This window comes from Lytechinus variegatus, chromosome 1 (assembly GCF_018143015.1).
Source record: "Lytechinus variegatus isolate NC3 chromosome 1, Lvar_3.0, whole genome shotgun sequence".
Taxonomy (NCBI): Eukaryota; Metazoa; Echinodermata; class Echinoidea; order Temnopleuroida; family Toxopneustidae; genus Lytechinus; species Lytechinus variegatus.
Window position 1 is genome coordinate 91,755,723 of NC_054740.1, and position 12,878 is coordinate 91,768,600.

Sequence of the window (12,878 nt, forward strand, 5' to 3'; positions counted from 1 at the left end):
TCATTCAAGCGCTACATGTAGACTAAAACTTGTCTAGTTATCCTGTTCATACTTTTACCAGATTAAATGTTGTACAAGAGTACAATGTTGCACATATATTACCTCATGAAAATCGTTTTTTCTTTGTTTTTAAGTTACACCCATACCTTATTAACAAATATGTATTTAGTTTTGAGGATGCAAACGAGGGTATGACGTATGTACGGTATACATATAAAACCTTTCCTTCTCTCTGTTTATGCAAAGGCGAGATAAAATGGAGCAACCTCCCTAGGGGCATGCCTCAGTTCAGCATAAATAAATTGCTCTGTAGACTCCCAGACCTTTCCAACACAAGTGATATTAAAACGTGTCTGCACACTCGATAAACTGCTCACTACCCTATCCTTGGATGAATATGTGTGGTATTTTAGGCTCTTTCTTATTGCCATATGCGTGTGTTGTGACTGAACTACCTGTATGTGGTATATTTCTGGAATTTTCCCTTCTATTTTGTCAAAAGGCCTGTCGGTTGCAGTACAGTTCCTTGTCCATGACAGATTGTGAATTGGTAGATCATGTTTCAGGGTGTATAGGCTTTTTATTTTCTTTCTCTTTTTAAAAGAACTATACTATCTGAAAGGTTCTGTTTTGCATACTACTAGAACTAATGTACCTAGATGATGGATACATGCACCATATACACGTGTATTTGTGTCTGCAAGAATTATTGAATAAACTAACTGTACTATATTTATCTGATTCCAATCTTAGTCTTCAAAATAGACAACGAATATGTATTCAAATAGCAATAAACTACACTATACATTTACAAAATTACAAAATTAAGCAACTTTAAATAAAAAAATGTTTCTACATCTTTGTTAGATCTGGAGATAAAACATATACTTGCTAATAAGTGCAAGCATTCAATATTCAAATGTTTTATGTAAAATCATTTCTCTCTTTCTTTCTCTGATCTTGTTTCATTTTAATCACATTTATTCCTTCAAAATTTATTCTTTTATTCTATCCCAATCCTGAAAATTTTCATTTGCAATAAATACATCATTCCTTATTTCTTTGATTCTTGTGTTTTTCACTGTATAGCTGTATAAAACTGTCTAAAGCAGTGAATTTTTGCCACATATTAACAAATAAAAATTAAAAAATTTGTTTTATTTCAAATAAATGTGAGAAAATGTGATAAATAGTGTTATTATGATTAATTGGAAAATATAGCTCTAGGAAAAAAGAAATAATGTTAAATTATCCATTTCGGCCAAGTGATGGCAGTATTGCAAATTACAACATATTGTAGGCCTATGCATTTTTGAACTAGGAAGGACAATAAAATGTATTCAGTTCTTGCAGGTCCTTTTTGTTGTAAAGAAATCAATATTACCTTTTGAATGATTTGAATGTCAATATCTATTGTATATTGAAACAAATATATTTTGGAATTAATGAAACAATATTTTTTTAAATAACTTTAAAGTAGAATATATGTAATGCATTGCAGGAATACTTCCATGTATGTGTACTTTGACAACGCCATAGCTCTCTTCATTTGAAAAAAAAAATTCTTGGTTTATGTGAGGTTGTTAACCAAATCTTTACATACACAAGAACCAAGGTTTGATCATGACAAAAACATACCTGTCAAGTGTATCTCCCTGTCCAAGCTGTCCCATGGTGCCTTTGCCAAAACTCCACACCTCAGTCTGATAGACAAGATCATCCAGCCCACCCATCACAGGAGATATTGTCCGAAGCTTCTTATCTGGCAAGTTACAGCTTGATTCTAACACCTGAGCATCCTTATCCCTGATGATCAGCTCAGTCTCACAGATGGAGTTGTCGCTACTTGCCCTTGAGACAGTCTCTGTAAGGCTGGTTCGAGGCATCATGATCTTCTCCAGTCGTAGGGCCACAGACTGAGGCAACGAAGCCAGGATACGGGTACTAGGACCAGGTCGTTGCTGAGGGGTGACAGCTTGTACTGGACTCCCTTGTATATTCAGAGGTTTCAACTGCTCTGCCAGCTGCTCTTTGGAGCTCCTAGAAGTTGTAAAGACATCATCTTCATCTTCATCTGCACATTCTCCTCCATCAATGCCATTCTTGGCAACACCATTGGGTTGGCTACCACTCCGTTCACTCACTTCTTCTTTGATTCTCTTCAAGTTTCCACTAGAATCTTCTAAAGTGTAAGTACCTGTATAAAACAGAAATGAAATAAATGAAAATGCTTCACACTTTTGAGTGGTAAAAACAATTCTTGGTAAACATAAGCCTTATTTAATTTCTTATGATCAGATTTATATCAGGGCCTCGTCTTACAAAGATTTGCGATTGATCCGATCGATCGAAACTATGGAAAGCAAGCAACGTCAACATCTATTATGCATGCTTGTTCCAAATATTTTCTAACTATGATGTATATTCATGCATTCATTGTTTTCAAAATTTGCTGCACTTCTCATACAAGACATTGTGCAAATTTCCTGTAGAAAAAATTATGACACTGATGGATTTCCATAGAGTTACGGTTGATTGGATCACACATAACGGGGCCCTGTAATATATCAAAAACACTATGTTTTTCAAATCTTCTCCCCACTCTATCATCTCTCGATCTGCCTCTGTGCACCAGTCTCCATCCCTCTCTCTCTTTTTTCTCTGCCTATCTCTGTATCTCTATTCCCTCTATTGTCTGTATCACTGTCTAATTCTGATATCTCCACATGTACACAAGCACTCAACATACAGTGCATGCAGTCATTGGTTAGTAAAATGTTCCCATGCATGGACACAATGCAACATTCTCAAGTGCAAAGGCATTCATGAAAAGGAAGTTAATTGTCTTCAATATCTCAGAATATTCTCAAGGGTCTTTTTTTTTAATAAAATGGATACATGTAAGAATCCATTTCATGCAATCAGGCTGCAAGTTGTAAAATATGGTACATGTATGGCATTGAATTTGATTCATCCTAGAGCACAGGTCTTTCCATGATACATGTAACTTTTCAAAGGGTCTTCTTCCCAATGGTCTGCTCACAAAGACAGTGCATGCACCATTCCACCTACTCCCATCTACCCAATATTCAGTTTTTGTAAATTTTGAGTTTTAAATGTTTCCAAAAAATTACAAATTCACTTTATATTGACAAGATATACTTTCTGTTAATCGGTAAAAACAGTTTTGAAAATTGCAGAAAAGAAATAATATTCAGCATATCATGCCAGGTTAATGTTAACTTGTTCAAGCAACTTGTATTCTTACATAAGCTGTTTTAATCTGCAAAATATTAGCCTACAGACAGAGGAGAAAAATCTGAAAACATAATTACAGTATACCTATCATGTTATTGAAATAAATTGAAAGAGTGGGATTAATTATTCACTCTTACAAGCTTCTTTGCGATAATAACTATTTCAAATAGTTGATGGTGGTATTGCAGAGCACCATCAGAGTAAAATGAAAGAGGAAATAAAACTGAAGGTAGTATTTTGGTCCGGGGAGTGAAAGTCAATGAGCTTTGAAACACATAGCTGCCATTTTGATAATTTGTGTAACCACACGTCTGTCTATTTTCATTGTTACAAAAGGGAGATGGACTTTAATACATAAATCAACAAGCCCTTTCTATCTTCATGACAAACCACAAAACATGTGAACTCATGACAATAGCTATCTGGATCTACGCATAGCTATGGACTTAAGAGATGATCAAACTAGTACATTTACACTCTTGATCTACATGGAGTTAGTTGGTTAGTAAGGTAAGGGTGCCATGCATACCTTCACTACTACCTTGTGATGAAGTTGATCCTCTATCTCTCCGTTTCAGTTCCACTGCCTCAGTTGCAGCTGCCCATTCTGCCTGTTGTGCCTGAATAGCTGCTACATCGATACTATCAGGTGATATGCTCCTAGACGTAGTGTTGCCTGAATCGGGGCATAACAATGAGTTGTCTGATATGATAACAGTGTCACCTTCATCATGCATTGTGTAGCCTGTATCCTGGCAGGTAAGACTAGATCCAGAACCTTCTTCTTCTGGTTCATTTGACTTGTTACCTGGTGACCGCATCAATTTCAGTCTTTGGACCAGCACAAGACTCATGGTACCACCACAAGCCATGTGCAGTACTTTCCGACCCATGAGGGCACTGACTTTCTTTGGGGACAACACCGGAGTGGAACCGGTTGAGAGTCCAAGCTGTGGGCCAGTTCCCCATGCCCAGACTTCACCTTGTGTAGACATCGCAAGGGTGTGGGAGTCTCCGCAGGACAGCTGCGTGATCACTGGATCACAGTCTGCATCACTTATATGAACCTGGGTGGGAATGTTGATCTTTTCTGACACACCAATTCCACATTGTCCATTGGTGGAATCTCCCCAGCAGAAGACAATTCCATCTTCGCACACCACTCCAGTGTGGTTATTTCCACAGACAACATCTGCAACATTCTCGCTCTTCAGTTCCTGCACAAGCATTGGCTGCTTTGTTATGTCTGTGAATTTCTTGTGACCAAGCTGGCCATGCTCCCCACTCCCATACGTATACACTGATCTCTGGTCGGTTAAGAATGCACAATGCTTGCTCCCAAGTGAGATCTTGATGATGTTCTTTGTCTTGAAGACATCGTGGGTGAAAGGTGTGGTGTTACTGAGGAAACCCTTCCACATGTATGGAATGCCCTGCAAAGCCTTTTCTGGTCGGTCTCTCTCATCTTTTTTCCTGTGGGGAAAACCAGAGAAAGAATGTTAGACAAGTTCAAAAAAGGGGAAAAAAGGAAATACATTAGTGACATGTACTTACATACTGTACAGGTGCATGTAATATGTCCATCTACATCTACCTCATTTCATTCATTTCAATATGAGGACTCATGTAAATACCCATGATACTGACAACTGATACCAAATTAAATTTTGTCCCTTTTTATTGAATCATTCTCTGTACAAGGTTGAATTATTGTACTTATTGTTATTGTATTAAGATTCAGACACCTACATGTATAAATGTTAAATTAACATTACATGTACATGTAGGTGTTGAATTAAGAGTATGTGTTAATTATACATGTAACTTTATAGTCTTTATCATATTATAGCCTAATTAATTGTTATTTAAGCAGTTACATATGTACATACTTGGTTCATGGTGGAGTAGACATACGAAAGGTCTCTTTTACATTACATTTACATCATTGGCATTGGTTCTTAGAAGTATTGAATTCTTTTAAAGATTAGCTGTGTGTACTGTACATGTACTTGTAGTTCAGAGCTTCTGAATTCTTTCCAGTGAATATTTTTTTTCAAAAGAGTGATTTATGGCAATTTCTTTTCATAACTTCTATACTCACAAGGTATGACATTCCCAGCAGACTCAACACAGGCTGTGTTGAGTCTGCTGGGATTACACAGGTACTGTACCACTCATTCAGATTTATCCCATTGTGGACAACAAAATACAAAACTTTGTGATTATAGCGCAGGTACAATGTACATGTACGACATGTATTATTCTGAGTCTGAATACAATGTTCACTTCCCATTTTCCTGACAAAAATTGATTTATATTGATTTATCATTATTCTGAAGTCTGCATACCTCATTCCACACCACGGGCAGTGTGAATGGTATTGATCAGTTTTGAAATATGTAACAAACTGTCTCTAGATTCTAGAAATTGATACAACTGTTTCAATTCAATTATTCATTTGAAATGGAAAAATACATAGAGAGCCATGTCCTTTTACGAAATACATCTGATTCAGAACTTTAGTACATGTACACGTGCAGTACCTGTAAAAATACTGTATCAGACATGAATATATGCATTTTCTCCTAAATGTACATTAGTACATGTAGTGTGCAAATTACAACTGTATGAAGGTGGCAAAATCAGGCCCACAGAACAATCTAAAAAAAAAAAATTTTCCTTAAAAATTATAAAAGCTCTCTATACACATGTATATTAATGCAGTTAAAAGTGCTATACAATACGCTTTTTAGAATACACATAATTATCAACTGTATATCTTTGCACACTTGGATTACTAATTATGTATACATTTATGATTTATGATCATCGGTTTGTCTGTAACTATGTATGACACTCTGGGTAATGACATAATGTGACCAAATGGGGCTGGAATGAGCAATCCCAACACCATTACCTCGTAGACATTATGCATTTCAGCCCAAGTAGGCAGAACTAATGTGTCAAGATGGCAGTGACGACATCGCCTGACTGAGATCAGTTACACTACACCAAAATGGTGAGTGAGTCATCCTACATGTACACAACGTCATCTTAGACTCGTGGAAGAAGAAAGTGTCATCAACCAAATCACATACATGTACTGTGGGGTGTAGTAAATGGCTACCTGCCCTGGCAGTGATGTATTCCTTGAAATGCTTGTGTGCCAGCATGGAAGCCGGACTAAAGTCAAGCTAATAATTAATTAGCATCTTGGCTACTCTAGTGATTGGTCACTGGTGTAATCTGTACATGTCATTATTAATACTGCACTTCCCCCCCCCCAAATCACTCGCATTACAATCAATTTATTTCAAGGAATTATATAAACTACAAGTGTAAAATGGGTTTTAATACCTTTTTCTGAAAATTGCTAGTGATGGAGGCCGTCTTTGTACAATGTAAGTGGCAAATCATTCCAGTATTTTAAAGCCAACACTATTTACATGTAGTATCACTGGTTATAGTATAGAATGAGTTTATGAATACATGTAGATGTATGTTGTCATAATTTTCTGCTTGAAATTAAATATACCGTATATATTTGATGTCTTCATACTTTATACATGTATGCACATGTACGAAAAAGGTACCAAAAAGAACAATATTGGCAAATATGCAAAGGAGACATACTGTACATTGTAAATCAAGATGTGAATACAGTGAATTTCAATATGCCAAGCCTTACTCATTAAATAGCATATTATGGCAAATATTTTCTAATTCCTATGATGTACTCAACATGATGTCTAGTCTACTGTACATGTAATAAATGTTCATGTATATATTCCTACATACATGTACATTGTATAGCACTACACACCTGGCAGACTGGCATTTTCACACCCATTTCACTGCAGAATTTGTAGGTTAAACAGATTTGAATGCACTTGTACTGCACATTAAATGCCTCCACTATGCATTACATGTACAGTATACATGTAGTGCATCTTTCATACAGTGCAACCTTTGTGACTGTCTCTCCCTCTCTGTTTTGATGCAATATGCACTACAGTTTAGACGACTACTAGATACTCTTCAAATATTTCTTTAATGAAAACAAAATAGTTAAAATCATAATTCTTGACTGACACTTTATGTCCAATACCTTTCAACATATTCATTTACAATATTCACATAATGAGAAGGGCATGTATATCTATCTATGTATCAGCATGTCTACATCTTGAGAAGATAGTAAAGTACAACATACATTCATGACCACATGTACATGTACATGCACAAAAGGTTTTTTCTTTTGACCATTTCTGACAAAATTGTAAAATATTTATGTAAGTAGCTGAAGATTCCAAGGTCAAAGACAACCTATGCATGAGATCTTGACTGACTCAGCATGAGACCATCAAGCATTGTGCACAGTGCACATCAGATCATCTTACCAAGCATTTACACATCAGGGTCCTGTTTGCACATGAATTATACGAACTTTGGCATCTAATGGTACCTTTAATGGAATCCTTGATTTTGATTGGCTGTTGGGCCATGTTGCCATGGTAGTTACTATTGTTTGGCAAGGTTACCACAACAGAGCTACCAAGTCTCATGCATTATGCGTGAGACTCAAGCATTTTGGACTCTTGTTCATCCCCTCAAAACTGTCTCACACAACAATCACAGCCTATCCCAATATCTGTGATCTCACTCAGATTCACAGAAAATCTCACACATAGCTGGTCTTTGAACTTGGCATCTCTGCTACAATAGTAACTTTTATGCACAAGGGCCCACATCTCAACAGGGCCCATCTCAAATAAGAGTCATTTATACAAGTGTGTCATTCTTGTGATGCCTATTTCACAAATGAGTGAGTAAAAACAATTTGAAGAAAGGCTATCATGACAGGTCATCGTGCAGATGCCGATATCTGAAATTTATCAAAATTTTAGTTCATTTCATGTTCTACATGTATATTATGACACCCAACAAGCAAATTTTAAAAAGGTATGATTTTCTATGAACATGTACACAATTACTAGACCTGTATACAATTGGATAGAAGCCAGAATATAAAGATTTTACTCAGTATCTTTATGAAAATACTCTTAATATCTATCTTTGGTATTTTGGTGGAGAAGCATTTCGCTTTAAAAAATAAATCTAAGTCAGCAGCCTACCTTGCTTAGGTCTGGCCTGTGAAAACTTAGTTTACAAACTTGCGCTGTCATACATACTGTACTGCACACAGATGGATACATACATTGTGCATTCTTTGGCTTAAACTTTATGAAGTCACAATGTTTATCATAAAGTATTTCTTAAATTTGGCTTGAAAAAGAAAAATAATTATGTGATCTGAATACAAGTTTCAGAATTTTGCTAAATTCTTTCAATTGAATGCCAGCCATACATGTACAAGTGTATGTACATGTACGTGTAGATGGTAAAAAACAATAAAAAAACACACCTTGTTCCAACATAGGCAAAATAATCACAGACTGCAAGAAATTCTGAATTTAAAACGAACCTTTATCATGTTCTCAACATTTGTCAAAATGTTTCAAGCCATGAACTAAAGTGAGAATTGGGATGTGGCAACTGGGATAGCACACTTTAGCCTCATAAGAGGAAGTCTTTAATAAATCTGTAAACCAATGTTACCTTAAAAATAGCAGCTTTAAAAGATGTAATTGGAAATCTGTTAATAATATGTCAGTCCATGACTCATCTTGAGTAACAGACATCCATGAACATGTAAGGTACATCGTTCACTTTCATCGATTCATAATTTTTAAATAAAAGGCAACTTCAAAATCAATGTTACCTCCAGTCTTTGTGGGTAATTCAGAGGATATATTACATTACCCCAAAATGCCCAAAAGAGGTGCCTACTCACTTGGCATAATAATTTGATAACATTATCATTGGACATTAAATCACTGTTTTCACATCAAAGACAAAGTATTGCATGAAAACACATCATGAAATGTGCTTTTTCCAGAATGAAAGCTGAAAATGAGCTGCAAGTTTGTGCAAAAAAAATCATCACAATCATAATATTTATCTTTATTATGATCATTATTTATTATTATTACTATTACAGGGTGCTACATAAGTACCTGCCCGATTGCCCGGGGCAAGTAAAAGTTACGGTCGGGCAAGTGTTTTGAAGTAAAGACCAAAACTACTTGCCCGAATTGGGCAAGTGAAATTCTTCCAGTACAATGACCAAAGTTAGGGTCGACATGATATTGATATTGACCCTAATTTTAGTCATGGCAGGCAAGATAAAATCAATTTTGAAAAAGAAATTGCAATAACAAGGTAGATCGGTTCATGTCAAAAGAGAGACATATCAATGGTTTATAAAACTGCAAAACTTCTTTTAAATTTAGGTAAAACTATTTTTTCAATGATTTTTTCGGGCAAGTGAAATAGATTTATGGGCAAGTATATTTCAAATATTTAAGAATTTACTTTCCCAACTGGGCAAGTGCTTTTCAAAAGTTATGTACATGTAGCACCCTGCTATTATTCATTTTGTATTTACTCTGTGGCTAAACTGAAGAAAATCATTGTGATCATTATCATCATCAATTACCTACACTGTACAAGTAACACTCCAAAACAATGTTTATACATGTAACTAATATGTCTTCTTCTTCTTCCTCTCCATTATTCACAGAGATCAACATTTTATTAGTGGTAGAGAAATACATGTAAGGTAAAATTTGACATACACGGTACAAGGATGTCATTTTTGTCAAGTAGGCCTACAATGCATACATGTGTAATTCTTGCAGTCAAAGTTTTACTAATTAATACTACATGTATACTGTACAGTAGATGGGGCAAGGAGAGAAGCATCAATGAGGTCAGGCAGGTGAATTTTATTCCAATGCTTGGTAGGGACCCAAGGTGACAGTGACTTCTTCCCAAAGCACACATGTGTATATCAAATTTACAAATAAATTAATTCCAGTAAAAAAAATATCAGAAATTTTAATACAAATTCAATTTGTGTTTTTAGCAGTCTACTGATTGCAATTTTATGCATCTGTTGGCCATGAAAGAGAAGAGCAATCTTGATCACTATAATATTGATGGTCCCCTGGCCAACTCAACTAATGCACTCAGTTCAGTGGAACGTCTTCCAGGGCAGTCTTGCCTGCACTACATCATATGCAGCTCCTAGCAGTGAGGGCTCTGAAAACAATGTCAATTAATCATTTCTAATAGAATGGGAAAAATTCATTTGATACTAAAATCCTCAGTTCGTTGACCTCAAATGAGCTTTATCTTTGCCTATATGTAATGTAGTAACTTGAAAGTATGTTTATCCATTTGCTGATCTTTACTTTACTGACTTACCTCCCGGATACTGCCCTACATGTACATGTGTAAGTTATTACATGTATGTGGAGGTGAGAGGTGTTGCCACCTCGGCTGAAGAGGATCCATTTTGCTTACTTGCCAAATTATTTTGAAAATTCCAAATCTTATTCTCACTCTGCTATGCAGGCGAGACAAAAAAATTAGTTCAAAATAGAATATGTAGAAAATAAATTAAAGACAAAATTGAAAAAATCCCCACATCCGAAGGATAGGCGCCATCATTGGTTATTAACTGTAAAAAATAAAGATCCAACATTAACACGTATAGATATAACTGGGTGGGGTAGAGTGTATGGAAAAGGTCTTTGCAAGAACTGTCTTTTCTACTTTTACCTACTTTATTTCTTCTTTATACTCAGAAAAGCTGCAAAGCATAATTTATTTGCAGTCATGAATTCTATTCACCCATTTAAAGTAAACAAAATACTGAAAACAGTTCATGAATAAAATTCTTTTGTTATAAGAGCCCAGAGGGGCCACTTCCATTGACGAGTGGATACCATGCGCGACCATGGGGTCTCGAAAAGCACCCTATTTTCCATATTCTGAAAATGCACCCCTTAACAAGTATTTGTGAAACCCTATCCTTAACAAGTATTGGAAACAAAACGATACTCTTGGCAAGTATTCCCTGAAATGAACCCCTACACAATTTGTTGTCGTGGGTCCGTCGTTCGTCGGTTTTACCGTTACACATCATTTGGTTAATACGGCCCCACCTTCCACATCTTGCGCAAATGAGATGTAGTGTTGGGGCAAAAAGGACATCCTTTATAAAACATTTTAATTTTGTTTTATCATCCCCGCAAATTTGACCCTAAACACGTAGCTTTCCTAGCGAAATAGATACCCATTTTTCATTATTTTTGTGTTTTTGACACCCTTATCACGTTACGTACGTAACATGCCCTATCTTGAAAAAGACATCCTTTTTACGTGTTTTTTGGTAGCGCGTAGTATCCACTTGTCAATGTACATGTAAGTGCCCCACCCCCCCCCCCCCCCCCCGAGTATAAGCGTCGATTAAAAAATTGATTTTAAAAAGAGTCTAATAAATCAACAAAAAAGCAGTGGGCATATTGTTTATCGACCTCGAATTTGAAATGTAACTGAGTCTGAGAGACTTGTTATGATGACATTTTCAAATTCTGGTGGGGAAATTTGCTTGAATTTTGAAATTAGTTGAATAAAGTCACCCATTGCCTTGGCAATTGCATTGCAAAACTGATTAGCACCCCTTTGTTTTCCAATTAAAAGTATAACATAGGCCTTACACTTTTTCCATGTTTCCAACTAGCTGATTTAATATGCTGGAATTCAAAGGCTCTCTGCTCCTCCCAATCAATATTCCACTCTAAACACGTTTATTTCGGTCACGACATCAGTTCGATTTTCGACCTCTCTGCATCTGCAATACACGAACAGAGCTACTGTACAGGAGCTATGAGCACTTTGAACATGTCGCAGATTCGTGTTTCTCCAAAATTCTCACGGGAAAGTTCAGGGCACGGTCAGAATAACAAGAGGCAAAGTTCATGCCGTGCCGCCTCCTCCGGCTACGAGCGTCGAGCAGGATTAGAGTAGTTGGGAAATTCAAACTGTTAACATCTATAGGCTAAACGATTCATAAACAATTTCAAAGGCATCTGTAGTTAAAGAAGCTTAGAATAGAATCAAAGGAGCCGAATTAATCTGATGGCACAGCAAGATCAAGAGGATTAGCCGCACCGTATACCCGGTACGGTACGGTGGAGAGAAAGGATCCTTTTCGACGCGATCTCGATTTCGATTCTCGACTGCGGACACAATATGGTATCTTCCATGCAAAAAAAAAAGAAAATGGTCACAGACCCTAAAATAGATACTAGTTAAGTAGCAAGATGCCCATCCATTATTTTTTCATAGTAAGCCTACATAAACATTTTTTTTATTGACAAAATACAATTTTTCCAAGTTTTTCCAACTCTTAAAGATGTTTTTTTCAAGTTACAAGAAGTTGAAATGAGCTAGAAAATAGCATAAGTCTCTCATCCAATCCACCCCCTATTGTTATATTCTTCCCTGCACTGATATACTACCTCCTTCTATCACCCTTTCCCTTGTCTCGCATTCCCTTTTTGTATCCCTCTAATTCCATTCCCCTCACTCTCTGCCTCCTTAGGCTATGCAATAGCTACCAATTCTCATTTCTTTTTCCCTCTCTAACATCACTTAAGCTGCCCCTCTTCATTTTCATCTTGCCACGGCCTCTTCCCCCCCCCCCCCCC

At 36.3% G+C, this 12,878-nt stretch overlaps 1 protein-coding gene across 3 annotated transcripts in view; it reads right to left on the bottom strand.

Moving 5' to 3' along the window:
- The window catches only part of LOC121428536 (alsin-like), a 46,431-nt gene extending 34,172 nt beyond the window's left edge, over nucleotides 1–12,259 (bottom strand). For 2 of the 3 annotated variants that reach the window (XM_041625246.1, XM_041625230.1), the window contains exons 1-3: nucleotides 11,886–12,259; nucleotides 3,788–4,731; nucleotides 1,639–2,197 (exon numbers count right to left, since the gene is read on the bottom strand). In XM_041625246.1, coding sequence (XP_041481180.1) covers nucleotides 1,639–2,197; nucleotides 3,788–4,731; nucleotides 11,886–11,896 — 1,514 coding nt within the window. In that variant the 5' untranslated portion in view covers nucleotides 11,897–12,259. The remainder of the gene's footprint in view (nucleotides 1–1,638; nucleotides 2,198–3,787; nucleotides 4,732–11,885) is intronic. The other variant, XM_041625238.1, reaches the window with a different exon arrangement.
- Nucleotides 12,260–12,878: the final 619 nt, after the last annotated feature.